Genomic DNA, 21,060 nt, shown 5'->3' with positions numbered 1-21,060 from the left:
AATCAGTCTGTATATGCAGTAACTCATGCTTGTTATACTCACTATGAAACCCAAGGGGTTAATCCTCCGCATTGTTTAAAAAGGCTGTTTTGAACTTGTCTTCTCTGATCCTCCCCTTCTTCCATAGTCCCAAACTATCTCCTGATAGAACAGAGCCTTGGGGGCAAGCTGCACATGCTTAGTTTGGTGTGTTTTGCTAGAGATTTTTTATTTTTTTTTTCCTTGGGAGAGTGTATGTGCTCAGCAGCGGGCCAATCAGCACTGTCCAGCAAGAGTGTCAGTGGTCCTGCAGCCTCATAGGACAATCAGGGGAGAATGAAAACTGCTCCTACAAGCTTTAACCAGACACTGATAGAAGTCACAAGACTACTATATACTGCTGGTGAGAAAAGGTATTTAGCAGTTTATATTTACTAAAATAATTGCATTTTCATGTTCTGTGTACTGTGAGAGACCAGATATAGTGAATTTCGGGTCATGGGTTTTGTAACACTTTAAAATATGCAAATATAACAATAAAGTCCAAAGGTCAATATGTTTTGCCAATCACAGTGTCCATAAAAAGAGAAAATGAGTGACCATCTCTTTAAATTCAGTGTGCTCCACCATGTGCGAATAAATGATGCACTCACCAGACCAATATGGTCAACAACGCAGCCTACAAATGCTCAAGCTTGGATCCAGATTCTCAAAGTCCTTCAACAAATCTTCTCCTGGACATCCCTGGTAGTTCTCATTCACCAAGTATAACAAAAAAAAAAAAACAGAAGATAAAAGGCATATAGTGTAGCATGTTTATAAAACTTCAATGGATAAAAACTGTGTTAAATGCACTCACATTATAAAAGGGCCCAGAAAGCTACCAATATAAACCGCTCACTCGCCCAAAGAGATGAATGCCGCACTGCCACAGAGCCAACGGGCGTTCCGCCAACCCAGAAGTGACGTGGGGGATTTGTAAATGTTCCCAGATCTGTATGTATTTTGAGAACTTTGACATTTTGCCTTTATTTTCTGTGTAGATAAGTTCATTTTTGTGTTCATGAGAGACATAGGGATTTATTTTCTTATGCTGGAGAGTGCAAAACCTGGTGCAGCTCTGCATGGTGGCCAATTAGCTTCTAATTTAATATTGTTCAATTAAGCTTTGATAAACAAAAAAAAAAAAAACTGGAACCTGATTGGTTTCTATGCAGAGCTGCAGCAGATTTTGCACTCTCCAATTTTTGTAAATCAACACCTTAGGTCTATTTATCAGCCATTTTTTTTGGTTTAGGGTTAAAAGCAGGCTGCACATTCACAACATATACAGGAAATTAGCTTTTTATAGGCAAATTTCTCTCACTAAAACTTTAACCAGTAGCAAACTCCAAGCAAACCTTGATTTATGTATAAATACACAGCCTACCTTCCCGTTGGTTTTTCATTAAGCATTACTGTAGTGCTCCAGACTCCCCCACGTTTGTGGTAATCTGATGATCTGAGAATCCCGATTTGTGATGTGGGAGAGGAATCCCAGACACACCCACTGTGGTCTCCTTGCTGTCTCTTGCAAACAATAAGCCTGGTATAAAATAAACTGACAGCACTTTTGGCGCTTTTCCACTGCATGGAACCGAACGGTTCGGCTCGCTTTTGTGCTTTTCCACTGCCGGTACCGCATGGTACGGTGTAGGAACGGTTCGGTACGGTACGGTATGGCGGCGCTTTTCCACTGCATGGAACCGAACGGTACGGCTCTCAAAAACAGTACCTACTCGATTGTGGTTCCAACAGGTACTATACCTGGTACCATATCCCACAATCCTTTGCATGCAGTCACTACTAGCCACTGATTGGTCAGAGAATCCCACCCACCCCCTGGTTATCCCACCCACTTAACTTTAGTGCTACTTTAGTGGAAAAGCAAACCGTACCGAACCGTTCCAACACCGTACCATGCGGTACCAGCAGTGGAAAAGCAAACCGGGCCAAGCAGGGCCGAGTAGAGCCGAGCCGGTACTTGCAGTGGAAAAGTGCCATAAAAAGTATCTCATAGCCACCAGTCAGAGTCAGATCTTCTTCAGAACTTTGAATCTGTTGATAAAGTTACACAGCATTGGCTATAGAAGGTATATTCCTAGTAGGGTGCTCTATGGATCCTTGGAGCAGAAAACTAAGAGCTTAAATAAAATGCCTGGCCTTATTTAAACTTGCAGTTGGGGGTGATAAAATAGGCAGTTGAGACTTAGTCTTACCACCCCTCTTAACCCAACACAGCAGCTAGTGTTGCTACAGCTGCAATGGTTTGCTTTAAGTGAGTGGGACCATGCTGCAATGGCCCTGCAACTGTGCTGTAGTGTGGGCTTACAGGGTTTAGACAGGTGGTGTGGAGGTTACCTATTGCCTCCCAGACACCTGTGAACCTCTCTCTGAACAGCCATCCACTGTGGATCGCTTTTTAAAGGGCACTAGCAGCTGCCACAAGTGTAAAAGAGTTCATAAAGAGTATTTTACCCCAACATTTCATATTCCTGATATGTGTCTGTATTAAAAAGTATGTATTATTTCCCTTATGTGAAATCCCTGCTGTTCCTGTCAGTTCCTCTGTTTTCCTATTAAAAACTGACCACTTTTAAGCTGGGACCTCAGCCTGCCTTCCTCCAATGATTAGACTTTTGCTGACAGCTCTCCTCCCCCTGCACAGCCACAATCTGGGAAGCTCCGTATACTGCTGTTTCTCCTTCCCTAGCTTTCTGATCTCCTTATGCAGCTGAGAGCAGAGGGTGATTAATTATAAAAAAAAAGGAAAAGGGTATTTATAATGTTTGTTTTTTATATGTATACACACGTTTTGACTTTCTTTCTATATTAAACTAAATTGCTTGTTTTACAAGGTGAGGGTGCACATCAACTTTAACAACATGTCTTAAGTATTTGTAATTTAAAGCCCAATTAGACTTTCCATTTAATTCAGCTAAATACATTTCAGGTGCATCAAAACAAAAGGGTATGCCAAGGTAATTTTCTTTAGTAAACAGCCATAGCCTCCAAAGTAAGCAAAACCCATGCTTTTTAGGATTGGAGAGCTGTAAACTCTTAATTTCCGATATGAAACTAGCATGCAAAATAAAAGTATGATCATGTGTCCAATATTCTCATATACCCAGTGAAGTAAATAGCCTTAAAAGATAACCAAAGATTAAACAAATACTCCTACATAAGTTTTACTTGTATATCTGCTGTCTTTCCCTTTCTACACTCTTTGGAAAGTGCAGATCATGTTTGAAATCTTTCTTTCTCTTTCAGTAGTGGGTGGGGAGTCTGGGCTTACAGTGTGTGAGAGCTGATTGGAGGGAAGGACCACCTTCCCCCTCCCTTTCACATAGGCAAAGGAACACGCAGAGCTGTAGTTTGAATAGACAAGCTCCTTGCTTATCTCCCTCTAAGCTCCCTCCCCGACACAAATTTTCGGCTGCTGTTATCTCATGTTTCGGAAAACTTGTCAGAAGTGAGCTTTGGAGAGAGATAAGTTAACACTACATAAATTTGTGCTTAGGTCAAATTTCATGAATGGGGTTTACAACCACTTTAAGTGGAGAGTATGTCGGACTTTTGTTCTTCCACACAGATCAAGGATCTTTCTCTGCAGCATGATTTTTGAGGAAAGGTTTTCACTATTTAGGCTAAACAGCTGTAAGACTTTGAACTTCTTTTGTTTGATGAATCGGAAATGTATTTAGCAGATTTAAATTAAAAGTTCAGTTGGGCTTTAACAGTTTTTTTTCCTGTTTTCTGATTCACTATTTTGCATTGTTTCCTTATGTAACAGAACACTGTGTTTTGAAGTGCTTGCAAACTATAAATTGCATGCGAGAGACAAAGTAAATATCTACTGACAACATTTTGGGGTCTTAACAGGTGGAATACCATCCCTTCCAGAGGCCACAGGAGTTGGTGGATTATTGTAAGGAAAATAATATTGTATTTGAAGGCTACTGTCCATTGGCCAAGGGGCAAGCCTTGACACATCCAAGTATCTTGAAACTTGCAAAGCAGTATGGGAAAACACCAGCGCAGATCTGTATACGCTGGAGCATTCAGGTACATATATAGCATAATACCTTATTATATCTGATTTGATCATATGTTTATTTGACAGCAAGAATTTGTTTTGCCCAACCTACAAGGGTTTGGTAACTTATTCCATTAGTTATTGATAAACTTTATGAATTACACAAGTTCTCTGGCAACTGTTTATTCTAAATAACTAGGGAGCATTTATTACTTAAAGTATATATAAAACCCAAACTTATTTTCAATTTTGAATAGAGTAGGGGAGAGTAAAACTGCTGCCAGTTTTTTTCGATTTGTGTCTCATTATGGAGATTTTTTTTTTTACTTCCTGTCTTGTATGGGAAGTGAGAGAATATCTTTCCAATGTGAGGGAAGACCCCTCTTGCAGGGCTGTCTTGGGAAGAAGTGTCCCCATTGGAAGATTTCCTCCTGTAATCCTCTGGTGGAAAGTAAAAAAATGTGGATTTACTTTCATCCCCTTAAAGAGAGCCAATCTCCCTAACATGGATACAGGAAGCAATATATATCTGTCAGTGGTTCTTTTACAACTCTATCCAAATCTAAAAAAAAATGCTTTTAGTTATACTTTAACCACTTTAGCTCCGGAAGATTTTGCTGCTCAATGACCAGGCCACTTTTTTCAACTTGGCACTGCGCGAATTTAACTGACAATTGCGCGGTCATGCAATGCTGTACCCAAACTAAATTTACATCCTTTTTTTTCCCAGAAACGGAGCTTTCTTTTGGTGGTATTTGATCACCTCTTCGCTTTTTATTTTTTGCAATATTAATAAAAAAACAGCGAAAATTTTGCAAAAAATTTAAAATTTCTACTTTGAGTGTTAAAACATATCCAATATATTCAATTTTTGGCATATAATTAGGCCAAAATGTATTTAACTACATGTCTTTGACAAAAAATTCTCAATGAGCGTATTTTTATCCACTTTAAGACCCGGAAGATTTTACCCCCTTCCTGACCAGGCCATATTTTGCGATTCGGCACTGCGTTACTTTAACGGACAATTGTGCGATTGTGCGACACTGTACCCAAATAAAATTTACATCCTTTTTTTTCCCACAAATAGAGCTTTATTTTGGTGGTATTTGATTACCTGTGCGATTTTTAATTTTTGAAAAAAAAAAACTATTTTTCACATTCTGATATATAACATTCCCCCCAAAAAAATGTAAAAATCTAAATTTTTTAACATTTTAGGCCAATTTGTTTTCTGCTACATATTTTTGGTAAATAAAATCACAATAAGCGTATTTTGATTGGTTTGCGCAAAAGTTATCGCGTTTACTAACTACGGGAAAGATTTATGTCATTTTTATTGTTTTGTTTTTTTTTATACTAGTAATGGCGGCGATTTGCGATTTTTTGCGGGACTGCGACATTGCGGCGGACAGATTGGACCCCTAACTGACATTTTTGACACTTTTTGGGGGGACCAGTGACATTACTACAGTAATCGATGCTATAAATATGCACTGTTACTGTAATAATGACACTGGCAGGGAAGGGGTTAACACTGTTAGTGATCAATGGGTTAAATGTATGCCTCATGCTTACTGACGTGTGTGGGGGGAGGGGGTTCTGTGACACAGACAGAGATCGCAGGTTCAGCTATGCTAAATCCTGTGATCTCTCCCTGTCTGTCACAGAGAAGATCCGCCTGCTTTGTTTACACAAGCGAGCGGATCTTCTCACACTTTCCCGACGATCGGGGAAGAGAGGCAGCAATCGCTGCCTCTCCTCCTCCGGCCGACTCCCACTGTGTCTAAACACAGCGGAAGCGAGACCACTAGGAGTCCAGCGAAATAGGTCTACGTCGCTGGACCCATGGGAGCCGCTGTGCTGCAGTAGCAGCGCAGTTAGCGGTCCTAAAGTGGTTAAATATCTCAATTAGCTTAATTTGGTACAATTTCTACCCCACCTCTCTACATCCTCCTCCCTAAATGACAAAGTATATCCTCCTCTTAAAGTGATACTAAACACACACTATTTAATTTACATCGTCCCTTCTATTTCTGTATGTGGATTATTGCACTGTAATTATTTTATTAAAAAAAAAAAAACATCTAAGTACCACCTTTCTAAACAATATACAGCAGTCACATGACCCAGCTCTTCCCCAGCCTGTCTGTAGGGAGACAGTAGCAGGAGGGGCTTCTAGTCCTCTGCTGCTGGTCACATGATCAATATAAAAAACAGCCTTTTGAATACAGAGTAAAAATAATTAATATCAATAAATTGATTTAAATTTTCGTACAAAATATACATTTGAAATTCATTTTTTTATTATTTTTTGGCAATAACATGGTGTGGGCAGATTTCTACCAGTCACAGGCTATGTCACGCCTTTCCAGCCTGTGTCTTAGAATAAGAGGGAGGTGAAGCTTCTAACAATCTACATGTAATATCCCTCCCCCCATTTTGTTTAGCTGGAAAGGAGGGAGAGAATGGGCTGCCTTTTTTACCACTGTGTACACGCTCACATGTGTGACTCTGTAGTCACATGGGCTGCTCAGATGTGATATGGAGGCAATGTTCAGCATAGAAACTCACTGAAAACTGAGCATGTGCAGAGTTGCCACCACAGCTGCAAAATCCCTAGATGAATAGGGAACATGAAGGATCAACCAGTTTTCTGTAGAATACAGAAAATGAATGTCATAGTGACTGAGTATGAACAGCATGTAATGCACCATTTATTCATAGTTTTTTATGATGTGGGTTTAGTTTAAAAATGTCCCTGTACTTTGTACTTTTTTCTGTCATGATAACAATATTCACTAAGAGAAGCGGATAGGGAAAATATCCTCAACAGAGCAAAGAAAACCTTGCAAGGGTTCTGACTGTTCTTTATCCAAAATGTAACAAAAATGGTTATAGATGCACTTCATTTTTTATCTGGAAGATGCCAACACATTCATGGAAACTAATACATAGTAATCTAGCCTATGTTCTATGAGCCTTGGAAAGGATCTGACTGTTCTCTAGTCTATTGAAAACTTTAAAAAAATAGTTATAGATTCACTTTAACATTAATCAAGCAGATGCAAATACATTCATAGAAACTGTTCCTAATACATAGTAATCTAGTCCTTGTTCTACTTATTGGTAAGTTACTCCATAGTACAGGAAGTCTATTCATAATTAAGTAGTAACAAGTATTTTTTTTTCTGATCTCAGAATGGCATTGTCACTATCCCAAAGTCTACAAAAGAAAGCCGAATCCATGAGAACTGTCAGGTGAGCCTCTCCATCTGGTCATTGTAGTTATAATAGGTGTGAAAGAGTTAAGCAGTTGGTGGGAACTTGTCAATGTTCATTGTAGAACACGACTCATAGTTTGACTTCTGCAAACTTGTATCCACAAAAAAACACAAGAAAGTGTAAGATGAAAAAATGTATGTAGTTAATGAAAGGAAACCTCTGATTTGTTTTTATGCAGGTGTTTTCTTAAATAAAGCTGGTTATACACTGATTGAATTGAGTTCCTGATGAACTGGTCTGAGCTCGAGCAATGGGTGGTCCGGTTGGCACCCTACCACCCGACATCCTCTTATCAGAAAATTGAAAGAGCCAAGCAGGTGATTCTTGGTTCAGCAGGTACTCCAGCCAATCAGCTGCAATTACTGTTTAGCAGTGCCTGCTGCGTTCTGATAGGATACAATAGCCTCAGCTGGATATACGCTCTTAGCAAGCTGAACTAAAAAAAAATATACTAGCGTATAACCAGTCTAGAGAAAAAGTATGGGTTTATTTTTTAAAAAAATCATCTGTATTTACCTCTATGCTGCAATGTCAGGGTGGGAGTGCAGCTGCCTCATGCTGGCTCTAGAGTTGGATACACACTTTACAGTTTTCTTTAGATTTTTTCCTTTAGATTTACCAAAACCATATAATATGAGGTCAAACCTAAACACTTTTTATTTGTGAGCAATTAGGCAGGTCCTTGCACTACATAATTGAAGGTAAATCTAAAGAAAATCAAACAACAAAAGTTGTATAGTGTGTATCCAGCTTTAGACAGAGAACTGAGCAATCACATGACCCCCTGTTCGCTCAGCTCTGTCTGCTCAGAGCAGAGAGCAGTGACTGTCAATCACTGCTCTTCGCTCTGCTTCTCCAGTGCTCACTGATGTGTCAGGCTAGGGAGGAGGCCAGCACACCTGGCTCTGGCTCTTAGCAGCACACTGGAAGGTGGAGCCAGCTGTGGGTTAGGCAGCCAGGGGGATCCTGTCAATGTTTTTAGGATCCTTCTAGAGCCTGGAGCACCTTTATCTCATCAGCTGCTAGCAGGCAATAGCATGCTATTAAATGACTCTGGGTTACAGGAGAACAAAAGTAAGTGTATTCCTGTGACCCACAAAAGAAGTATGGTCAAAAAAGCTTTGGCCATGCTCCTCTTTTAAGACCTTTAGGACACATTGTACAAAAAAAAACATAAAAAGTCATACCATGAAGCTAGCAAAAGATTACTTGCAAATTTACTATGTTTTGTGTACTCTGCACTATATAGCAACAATTGTTTAGCAACTATTTCAAGTATATGTAAACTCTCACAAATGACATATTTTATTTGTTCACTTTAAGTCTGTTAAATATGCCATTGAAAGTGTTTTATTATATCTGTTTGATAAGTGCAAAAGAACACTTGTTGATCCTACCAGAAATTATACCTCTGCTGCACCAGTTAGCAATGTCATCATAGGACTCCGTTCTCACTGTAGGCTATGGAGATGTAGAGAATGAGATTTGTTTTGTAGTCTTAACTCACTTCCTGTCCTAGTGTGCCTGCACTGCTCCTCTATAGATACAGTACAGCGGGTGGGTGCTGTCACTCTAGGATAGGAAATATGTTGCTGGCAAAAACACCAGGTGAAGTTAAAAAAAAAAAATCCTGGAAAAAAAAAACAAAATCTCCATACCTAACGGCTGGTAAGGTACAATATTTAAAATTCTTGTTTTTTAGGTTTAAAGAGGAAGTAAAGCCTGCACTTTATTTCTTTCTTACCTGCAAAGTAAATGCATAATGCGCATTATGTGACACCTGCAAACAAAGTCCGCTTCGTCCCCGCTGGAGGCCGCATCCATCTTTGCCTGTCTTTCTTCCGGGTCCGTGGACTTCGGCTGTAATACTGGCCGGAGCTGCGTAACGTCACTCCCGCGCCTGCGCGGGAGCCGCCAGTCATGGCACAGGGCTCTGAAGAAACAGCCTGGGAGTGCATGTTCCGATAATGTCATCGGCTGCATGTAATGTAAATATCTCCTAAACAGTGCAAGTTTAGGAGATATTTACAGTACCTATAGGTAAGCCTTATTATAGGCTTACCTATAGGTACAAATTATAAAAGTAAGTTTACAACCACTTTAAGTGGTTTCTACCTGTTCAAGGCAAATTTTATAATGTTAGCTAATATCTAAATTATTGATATTGTTGTTTGCAAATATACTTTTGTATGTGGCTTCATCAAGTATAGAAGGCTGTTGATATTGTTCGTTTTAGCTGATACTGTGAAGAATGCACTTCAGTGTTTCTGTCCACAGCTTTGATGGAAGGCAAGAGAAAAGTCAAAGGTAGTTTTGCAACCACTGACACAATGGGGATGTTTACTAAAGGCAAGAAGAATGTTCACTTTCCGAGGGAAGTTGTACTTTGCTAAGGAATTTTCCCCAAAGCATGGTGAATGTGGTGAAACATCAATTTTTAATAAGAATACTTAATCGCCAACAAGGAAAGTAAAAAAACAGGATTTTTTCTGGCCCATGGTTGGATGATGCAGGCCAGCAAAGCCTTACCTCATTCACTAAGCTCTGGGGAAAATTCTCCTGCAAAGTGCAACATCCCTTGCCTTTAGTAAATCAACTCCTATTAGATTCTGCTCTGGGGTGTGCAACCACCACATTGTACAGAGAACATTGCTTCATTTGTGATTAAACCTTTTTGCTGCCACTGGCAGCACACACTCCCAGCTGTTACAGTAACTGGAAATGCTTGTAGACCTGACAAGCCGGCTGTTGACTTTCAGATGGAAGCAGACTGCTGCACATCCACCTGATTGCTTTCATGGCCCCTAGGAAGTGCCCTCCATCATTTCCAGTTTCTGCTGTCACTTTCCCCAGCTGCTGAAGCCAGATAAATAGCTAATGAGGCACAATCTCTGCTCCATTAGCTTTAAGGGAGGACAGCAGAGACATTAGGGGTCTAAAGGACCCCGATATCTTAATATAGAGAGCCTGTCAAAACAATGTGCTAATAAATATTGGTCTCCTAAATGATAACAATAATCTTTATTGTACATGCACCTACAAACATAAACACATGTCGACAGTTCCCACATATGAAAACGGCAATTGTGTTACACAGTATATATCGCCACGCCATGCCAGAGTGAGCGCAATAAGGCCAATATTATCTAAACCGATGGCCTATAAGGGCTTTTGAAGCGTCTCCTACGGACTATATTGTGTACCGATGTTTGCTGCCATGTCCCGGGTGCACACAGTTTTAAGGCTTGGCATTTTGTCAAGCTTCTGGCAGCGAAATGCATAAAAATAACATTTCTGAAAAACAAAAACTGCTAAATGACCAATATTATGCGAAGCTTGAACAAAGGTGCTTCTGTAGATGGTTAGCTAAACCCTCCAATGCTTTGCTTAGGACTAAAATAAGTTAAACTAACTTGAAGAATAGAAGGGCAGCTTATACCATCTTTCATGGCAGAGGACCTTCTACCCACTGCCCTTCATGACATTATTGTACAGGCCTCATTTATAAAGCAGCCACATAACAAACCTGTCATTACAAGATAAGATTGACATAGCTAAGACTCTGTATATATGTCTCCAGTGTGACCATTATCAAAAACCAAACAGCTGTTTTTACAGTTCTCTTAATCATAACAGGAAAAATAAACAGATTGTGTCATCTCCTCCCGTGGCTAAAACAACAGCGGGACAGAATCACTATCACAAAATGTTAGCTTATATTGTTATGTTGTTTTCACTTATAAATGAGCCCATATAAAAGTTGTTTTACAGTCATTCCACGATTAGATCACTTTTAAATTGATACCTAAGCATTGTTACATGCAAGCCTATGGTACAGGTTATATCACAGAATTAAAACTGTCCCTTGTATTTGTCAGATTTTAGGTGTAGGAATTCAGTGCAGTCAGAGTTATGTCATTGCAACTCTCCTTTTTTTAATCATCAGTTTCATAAGCTACAAAGAATACACAAGTGCTTTTATCAATTGGAATTTACCTAAAGATACTAAACAGATGTAGGATAACAAGGTGACCACCTAGAGGTCCTTCTTTATATGATGTACAGCATCATAAAAGGCCTGTTTGTATTATGTGAGGCTGTATGTGTTCTGACTAGGGATCGACCGATATCGGTTTTTCGTTGACGATACCGATATTTTCGCCATCGCATATCGGTATGGCCCGATATGGGCCGATATTTTGTACATCCTATGTCAGGGTTCGGGAGTCGGGACTAGTCTTCTCCTCCTCCAACCATTAGGTGGTCATGCTTATGTAAGGGTAAAATGATGTCACATAGCATAATTCCGTTTACAAATGTTATTGAATATGCCACTCACATATGTACAAATTAAAGATATAAGCAATTCCACGTTAGCAGATCTGCTGGCAGATCGGTATTTCTCTCCCACTTGCCGTAAGTGATACCCGGGTGATACCGCTTCGTTCGGCATCCACTCAATACTGCTCTGTCTCTCACCCGCTCCATCTCCCACCCACCCGATACTGATCCGTCTCTCACTCACTTGACCTCCAAGATCGTCATTGTATGCCGGACGGAGCGGTATTACCTGGGTGTCACTTACGGCAAGTGGGTGAGAGACGGTACATATGTGCCACTCACATATGTACAAATTAAAGATATAAGCAATTCCACGTTAGCAGATCTGCTGGCAGATCGGTATTTCTCTCCCACTTGCCGTAAGTGATACCCGGGTGATACCGCTTCGTTCGGCATCCACTCAATACTGCTCTGTCTCTCACCCGCTCCATCTCCCACCCACCCGATACTGATCCGTCTCTCACTCACTTGACCTCCAAGATCGTCATTGTATGCCGGACGGAGCGGTATTACCTGGGTGTCACTTACGGCAAGTGGGTGAGAGACGGATCAGTATCGGGTGGGTGAGAGACAGAGCAGTATTGAATGGATGCCGAACGGAGCAGTATCACTTATGGGAAGTGGGTGAGAGATACCGATCTGCCAGCAGATCTGCTAATGTGGAATTGCTTATATCTTTAATTTGTACAAATGTAAGTGGCATATGCAATAACATTTGTAAACAAAATGTTACCCTTACATGAGCAATATTTGGAATATCGGCAATATCGGCCAGTTCCGGGGCCGATATAGATATATCGGCAAAAGTCAATATTGACCCTCGATATATCGGCCTTGCCGATAATCGGTCGATCCCTAGTTCTGACCCAGATTGCTGTATGTATAATGACATTGAAAAACATTGGGTCATTTGTCAGAAATGTCAACCTATAAAGTCTCATGGTGAAGTTATTACCTTATGTGATTTCATGCAGGTTCTTAATGCAAGTGTCTGCCCTTTCTAAATTGTTCATAAAATCTTAATAAAGCATATATAAACCCCCAAAATAATTGAATAAGCGTTTGTAGATTGCATATTGTTCATTATATGTTATTAAAGGATATCTAAATTCTCCCCCCAAAAAAATGTAATGCAGCCTGCTAGTCCTTAGATGTGGAGGCTGCTTTATATTTTTCTGTTAAAAGCTACATTTACAGAGGCCTCTACTTTCTTGGTTTTAAAGTTTACTATATTGGGCTTGAATCCACCTTATAAGGTACTTCCAGGTTCGGATTGGCCTAAGGGCCGATCCAGCTACAATACAATTGCTTTAGAAATTGAAATATACTATTTCATTACTCCAGCCCTGAGGGGAAGAGAGACAAGTTTTGGGGATGGGAAGGGAAAGGAGGGGGTGGAGAGAGGTTTAATTGAGTTGTTAGTAGGTATTTTTTTTTCTAGAATGCCTACCAATTGTTATTGTTGTACGGCCCTATTGTAATCGCCACTTTGTTGGTATGTCAAATGTGAAAACACTTAATTAAAAGTAAAAAAAAAAAAAAAAATCAAGTTTATTATTTTTTCAGCGGTGTCTGCAGTAGATCGCAGGGGTGCATTGTCAGGTTTCTGCAAACATGTCCTCCAGCTATGTGGCCATACCTCTGTATAGGCTTTCAATTACAAAGCTGGAGGAGGTGTGAATTAAGTACAAGGGTGATCATCAGTGCCCTTGCAGTTCATTGAGAACTACAGGCCATCTGCCATGGTGGCAGGCAGGATTTGTAGTTTCTTCTTTCATAGATTCCTAGGGGGGGGGGTGTAGGTGGGATGAGGGGGAGATGGGGGAATGCAGGGATAGGGGGGGAGCTGGAGCATGTTACACCCTAAATGTGGGTGCTTTTTCCAGAATGTGCCAGAATGTAAGGTAGATGAGGAGAGAAGGTATACATACTGTAGATATACTGCAGTGAGTGATTGTTGTCACCCTAGGACATGAAGTATTTTACTAGCCTCACCAGGTAAAAAAAAAAATGCCAGAAAAAAAGGAAACCTAATTCAGCCTCCACAGGATTGGAAGGATTGGTAAGCTGCAATATAATGCATTTTGATTTTTGCGTTTAGATATGCTTAAAGAGGAACTCCAGTCAAAAAGCCAAGGTAACCCTAGTGTGGCTGCAGGCTACATAAAAAGTATTTTATTTTTCTCTGTAGCCAATCATCTGTTCAATTAGTAGCCCCATAAGTGACTTCTTTAGCCTGAAAGAATGTATAACATTGTTAAGACGGCTTTTCTTGCTATAGTGGGCACTATCCTGCCTTCTGACCCATGCCTTCATTCAGCATGTTGCCCAAACACTTACCAACTCACCCACAGTGCCCAAACTGCGGTACTGTCAGAGTTGTCCTTAAAACATTTGGATGGATTTTTTATTAGCATATTCATATATTCATACTCCTTTTGTGCACAGTTGACTTGAGTTCTTCTTAGTTGCACCCCTTTATTATACTTCCACATATGTTTGCTGTGTGTACTAAAGAAAAAAGTTAGTTTTGCTTGCTAAATACCATTGCCAACACACTACTAAAACCAGTTTGTGGGTTACTAAGTAACAAAATACATATTGACTTCCCAGGGGGCTCATATATTGAGCTATCATAGAATGAAAATAGCACAGAAGGGGCAGGGAAATCAGATTAGATGTCTAAGATAAACATATAAAGCTGTCCCAGACAGTATTCCTATTGGATAACTATTTCCTCATTCTTTTTTTTTCTTATAAACTCCTAATTTCTGATTTATTGGCACATCCACTAAAAAAGTTTTTTCGAATCAAGTGTTGTCCTGAATATTTTTCATATATGAGCCCAACTGTGTGTATGTGTGTTCTAGCCTATAGTGTATGTATATAACTTTTGTTTTTGTCCATCTCATACATAAACCTGCCTGCATCCCCTTAGGTGTTTGGTTTTACACTAACAGACGAGGATATGCTCTCCCTAAACTCCTTACATGATGGGCGGCACGTATCCTGGGATCCTTCCAATCTGTATTAGCATCACAGGTTTGGACAATTTACTAATGATACTTATTCTTTATTACTGCAACCTTATAATTCTCAGGACAGATCTAGTGTGTGAGTCTACACTCTGCCAAACACTTTGGCAGATATACGTTATGGTGAATGCCAAAGGTTAACATGGCCTCACATTCCACTATCCCTAGATGAGCTATGGCCTGTTAATTCACTTCAGTATATTTACTTGAAACTGGGACAGATATTAGGACATATTAGACAAACTTATTACAATCTGTATATAAAAGTATACAATATTCTTATCAATGTCTATCTCTGTGGAAACTTGGTCTGAAATACGGGAATTGGTCAAATAAAGTACTGTGAGCAGAGACGGGGGCGGGGGGGGTAGTGTTGGGTGGTGGGGCTGAGCCGGGTTGTGTATGTCAATGGACACAGCCTGGCTTGGGAGTGAGTATGCTGTTTGCTTTTGGGGCAGACACAGAAGAGGAGGAGGCAAGTTCGCCAGCTGGGGGACCCCAGAAGAGGAGTTTCAGGGTCTGGGGGGGGCGGGTAGTGTTGGGTGGGGCTGAGCCGGGTTGTGTATGTCAATGGACACAGCTCGGCTTGGGAGTGAGCATGCTGTTTGCTTTTGGGGCAGACACAGAAGAGGAGGAGGCATGTTCGCCAGCTGTGGGACCCCAGAAGAGAAGGTTCAGGGTCTGGGGGGGCGGGTAGTGTTGGGTGGGCCTGAGCTGGGTTGTGTATGTCAATGGACACAGCCCGGCTTGGGAGTGAGCATGCTGTTTGCTTTGGGGGCAGACACAGAAGAGGAGGAGCCAAGTTCGCCAGCAGGGGGACCCCAGAAGAGGAGGTTCAGGGGCCACAGGTGAGTAAAGCATGTTTATTAGTTTGCTAAGAAACTGGGCTGACTTTAATCATCCAATTATGTGCATGAAAAAATCCTGTTTTTTTTTCTTTGTATATATTTGGATATTGTTTGCAAAGGGAATTTTACCTCATTCCCTAAGGAAAGTAAAAATGTACTTTGCAAAGTGAACATGCTCTACTCTTTTAGTAGATGAATCCCATTGTGTGTCTCCATATGTCTTAATCTTTTTTAGAGAATGTGTATTTAGAAAGCTGAAATAGAATTACAACTTGAAAAAATTATGTCTTTATCTGCTTCACTATTGTTATAGTTACTTCTTAAATGAAAGGAGTTGAGCGATTATGCAAATACTGAAAGCTGTGTTAATGAATATGTAAACTTTCCATTAACTTCACATGGAAATGTGGATCTGTCAAACTTTTGTTGAAAGGTCATTATATTCAGGGATGCCAACTGTCCCTGAATAAGTTCCTTCCTGCCGTTTCCACTTGCCACATGATATGGTGATGTAATTGGTAACAATTTACTTCCCCAGGGATTCCTTTGTATTAGAGAACTATGTATCAATGTTTTAATCCTAGGGTCATAAGTGCCCGACTGCTTTATAAAAGCACACATAATGAGACAGTTTTCTGAGTTCTGACCTAACCCCAATTTTCAGGGTATTTTTTGTAAATCGAGAACGGCTGAGCCAGTAAGGAAAGGTGAACATTATTGTTTAATTGACTGATTTTTAAAGTGTTCATTAACCTTTTAGAGCATTAAATTGAAAAGTATGAAATAAACAGCACTAATACAATTTGTATTACAATATTATCTGTTACAATAGAAAAGAACAATCTATCAAAAATCAAATTGCAGATGAGAAATTGTTCCAACTGCTCAAGTCACTTCAATTTTTAAAATAAATAGGGGGGGAGTACCGTGCTTCAGGGATAATTTATTCTAAGCACAGGAGACGTTTAGAGAATGCTTTGCATTCCCTGAATGAATGCAAAGCATTCTCTGATTGGACAAGATGAAGAGTGTGATGTCACCTCTCCACCAAAGAGGGAGTACATGTTTGGTATAAGAAGTTGTGAGTTGTGATTGTCAGGTGCTCATGTTCATCTAATAGGGTAGTGTAGAAAGAAGTAAGTTGAGGGCGTGCCCACCAAATGTGTAGCATGGTTTCTGATGGAGAGCTACATCTGCAGCATATGTCAGGGGTTTGAGAAAAAATGAAGTGCAGTCAATGTGGGTAATGATACCAACTAGTGAAGATTTTAAAGTTTTTTTTCTTGTCCACGGTTAGCCATAAAGAGCTTATGAGTCAGAACAAAAACTTAGAGAGCTCATTATCTGAGAGGCTGCACCCCAGTTCTCTTTCCTGTTAAGATATGTAAGAGGGGTGATCAGGTCTTGCATAGGATAGCAAAAGTGTGTAAAGCAGGGAGACTGGATGGTCTCTCCCTATGCAAACAAAACATTTTGAAAGGTGCTATATAACTCTATGTAGGGAGCCTTTGCAATGTAGAGAGCAGTGGAAATCTCCGGTGAGCCAGTGAAATGGGCAGAATCTCCCTAAAAAGAGCCCAGGTGGCACAGTCCCTTTCCTGTTGGAGCTTGATGTACCAGAGAGAGGGTGGTCCATTTAAGTAGTCTGGGGCAGTACTAGCCCAGAGGAAATCATGTATTTCCTATAATGGGGGTCAGAGGGCATTAATAAAATGACAGTGTATACATCTTAAGGAGTGAGCCCCATACCTTCAATAAAGGAGCTAAGCAAACAGGAAAGGATTTGTGAGGAAGACGAGAGGAAGGGTGTATCCATGGTAAAGAAACAGGAAGGATAGAAGATAAAGATCCTTTATTCTGGACCCATGCTTTATGAAAAGCATTCAATATTCCATCAATTAGCTGAGTCATAAGTGACGTCTTAGTTTAAGCTCCACATGGAATAGACCCATCCCACCTTCTAGTTTACATTTCATAGGATCGGTTTATTGTTGGCAAGCTGAGGAGTTAGCCCAGATCTAACAGGAAAGGGAGGAGCAACGTGAGCGAAAGAAGGATTATGTGATCTTTATAGGCACGAATATGGAACACGCACAGAAGAGTGGGAGCACTTCCATTTTATATAGAGCCATCCTACTAAACCAGGTATGCTTAGGTTTAGACCAGCTCTGTAGTTTTTTTTTTTTTTTTTGATCAGATAATTTTTTATTGTAAATTTAGAAATTAGGCATCCTAAAACATTCAAATCAAAAGAATCGAAACGACTCAGGCAGGTTCCATACATTGTATCCATTAGAATACAGTACATCCCCTGGTAGTCAGTATAACCAAAACAAGTGTAACTGTTGAAACCATGTAGTACATATACATGCAGCATAGAACCTGCATACATCGCCATAACTAATTTGCCACAGAAACAATTTATAATGTGCTGTATATTGTAATATTTTGACCAAAAAAGAAACAGATGTACCATACTGTTTGATTCGTGGCTATTTTACAAGGAAAGTGAGCATCAACATTAAACCAATTGGTTGGGCCAGGGTATCTTCCACATCCCCAACAGTAGACAAAGCATGCCATCTAGTTCTCCCCACACTCAAGAGAATAATCTATGTAAAATGAGAAAGTAGACAAAGCATGTCATGCAGTTCTCCCCACTCTCATAAGGTTGGGGCCAGACCAAGGTTGGCCTACCACATACAGTATCCCATATCTTCTCAAGTTTTGCGGGGTCATTTTTGTGTTGAAAAGTTTCCAGTTTCCCCTATGTAGAAGAAATAATTGGGTAATTCTGTGTGTGGGAGACAAAGAAGCTTGTTGTAGCATGGACAATGCTGTGTCCCAAAGATCCTCAGAGAGAGGGTCCGAATCTCCCTCTCATTTTTCTTTAGCTGGTTCTCTGGAATTTGTCTTGGAATATGTTATAAAGGCAAGAAATAGGTCCCTTCCTGGAGTCACTGCCCATCAATAAACTGGCATATTGTGTCTGGATAGCATGCCTTATCTGCAAGTATTGGGGGAATCTCTGACGAGGTATGTTATATTCCACACACAATTGTTCAAATGATTTGTAAACACCATTTTCAAATAATTATGTCATATATTTACCCTCCTTATTGTACCACAGATCAAGACCCTGCAGCTTATACAGTTCCTTATACTCTGAGTTGTACTATATTGGAGTGTATTGTGTAACCCTGTAACCCCTAGGGTAATTTTTTATATTATACCACACCTTATCCAACAGCATATATTGGGAATTTTATGCAGTTTTCAGGCCCCTAGCCTCTAGAAGAGACGGAAGGGGGTACTTTGAGTATTGTGGAAAGAGGTAAAGGGTCTATCATGAGCTCCTTATCCCATCCTAGCGGTTTCTGAATCCGGGAAGCTAAAAAATAAGATCTAGCATGCGGAATAGATACGTTTCTAGCATCCTAAGTCAACGGTAGAGTTGATACGGGGATGCTTTTTCCTCCATGCCACATCCTGAAACAAGCAGTCAAGTGTTCTATACCAATGGAACGATATCCAAATTGGAGAGTTATGTACGATGTAAAGCAATTAGGGAGCTCAGTTCATTTAAAATAAATTGCTTCTCCCTATCACCGTTAATGGCAATTTACCACAACTGGAACATTTGTCCTTGAACCTATCAAGGAGGGGTTTCATATTAGGATCCTTGTAATCTTGCGCGTCTATGGATACAAGTCCCCCAAAATACTTGGAAGTAGTCATTGTGCGTATTTGATGAACTTCAGTTGGCAAACAGTCCTTAAGTAGGTCAAGGGGCAACAGGATGGATTCGTCCCAGTTTGTCCAAAAGCCCAAGAAGGAGCCAAATTGAAAGAATATTTGCATCATTGATATATGCATGAAAAAGGTGTCACCACTGAAGCTTTATCACCAATCCTTGTTTCCACAACAACCCAAAATTTTTAAAATCCAATTGTCATAGGGACAGAAAGTGAGTTGAAATCTTCTGAACAGGGGTACAGACAGAAAAACAAATGGTACATGGGTGTTACCCGTTCCCTGTGCTATCCAAAAACCTTAAAAATTATTTTTTTGTCTGGAGCTACACTTAAAAAATTTACTTGTTCCGACTTACAAACAAATTCGACTTAAGAACAAACCTACAGACCCTATCTTGTTTTTAACCCGAGTACCGCTTGTATTGGTAAATGATCTCCTTATATTTGTTAGTATAAAACCCAATTGGTCTGTATAAACAAGGTCAGATATACATACAGCTAGTCTGTTTGCCTGTGCCCTTGCAAGTATCCTAACATATGACATCTGTCATGAAATGAGTCTGTAGGACTCAGGAAGGAGCACATCCTTACCCAGTTTTGGAAGCACTGTAATAATCGCTTTTGTCATTGAGCCAGGGAGAGCATGTTGCTGAAATGCCTTCTCAAAAACACCCAAGAGCTCTGGCAAAACTACCTGTTCAAAGTGTTTGTATAGTTCAGAGGGTACAGCGTCTTATCCCGGAACTTAATGTTTTGGGTTTGGGAGATTGCAATTTCTAACTCCTCCAAATTTATGGGAGCCTCCAGGTGAAGTCTGACTGACCTCTTAAGCTTAGGGATCTCCAGTGCTATCAAAAACTGTGTAGCAATAATGGACAAACTGGGCACCTTAGTCTTAAAAAACTCCTCGTAAAAGCCATAGAAGCACTGCACAATTGTCTCTATACTATGGGAGATACCCCTTCCCTCGTTGAAATGGCACTAATAACGGTAGATTCCTGCTGAGAGTGAGCAACCATAGCCAACAGGTGGCCCGTCTGCTCACCCAGAATAACCATTTATGTTCAGCCTTGATCAGAGAGAAGTGTTTGTACAATGTGTGAGCTTCTCAACATCTGTTCTGCTTAGTATGAGACGGGTTAGTGATATTTGGTGCTTCATGCAATTCCTTCACAATATCCCTTTCCCATTGTTTGGAGGAGTTTTTGATTCTTAGATTGTAAGCTCTAACGAGCATGGCCCTGTGATTCCTACTGTATTAAAGTGTATTGTAGTTGTACTGTCTACCCTCAAGTTGTATAGTGCTGCGTAAACTCTTGGCGCTATATAAATCCTGTATAATAATAATAATAATACTAGATATTTCTTTAATGTCATCTCATGCAATCAGATGAGCCCTTATTCAAACAGAAAAATTCTGTAAGATTTTGCTAGTTATCATCACTGGATGGTAATAGGGTCAACCAAAATGGGTTTACCTTTCATGGGGGTTCCCTCCAATTTGCGTCAAACAAACCCCACCATTAGGGACAAATGGTCTATGAGACTTCTAGGTCCATATGAGGGGGATTCCACCCATGGAAGGAATCTCTATAGTTTGTGATGGATTACAGTTAACAAGGGTTCATAATAAAGGTCACATAGAAAGACCCCTAGATATTTCAAGACCTTGATTTGCCTGATAAATGAAAAGGAGAGGAGACATTGAAAGCTTCTGTTTTATGAGTGTTATGAGTGTTCAC

The 21,060-nt window shown here is 40.2% G+C and overlaps 1 protein-coding gene across 2 annotated transcripts in view; it reads left to right on the top strand.

Annotated features, from left to right (window-relative positions):
* LOC309561901 (putative oxidoreductase ZK1290.5) overlaps nt 1-21,060 on the top strand; it is a 224,278-nt gene that overhangs the window by 156,523 nt on the left and 46,695 nt on the right. The window contains exons 6-8 of one of the 2 annotated variants that reach the window (XM_082265964.1): nt 3,901-4,083; nt 7,256-7,315; nt 14,619-14,722. In XM_082265964.1, coding sequence (XP_082122090.1) covers nt 3,901-4,083; nt 7,256-7,315; nt 14,619-14,714 — 339 coding nt within the window. In that variant the 3' untranslated portion in view covers nt 14,715-14,722. The remainder of the gene's footprint in view (nt 1-3,900; nt 4,084-7,255; nt 7,316-14,618; nt 14,723-21,060) is intronic. The other variant, XM_082265963.1, reaches the window with a different exon arrangement.

The sequence above is a fragment of the Pelophylax lessonae genome (assembly GCF_965119305.1).
Source record: "Pelophylax lessonae genome assembly, chromosome: 8".
NCBI classification, from domain to species: Eukaryota; Metazoa; Chordata; class Amphibia; order Anura; family Ranidae; genus Pelophylax; species Pelophylax lessonae.
Note: the sequence above shows the minus strand (reverse complement) of the source record. Positions and strands in the feature narration are given on the sequence as shown.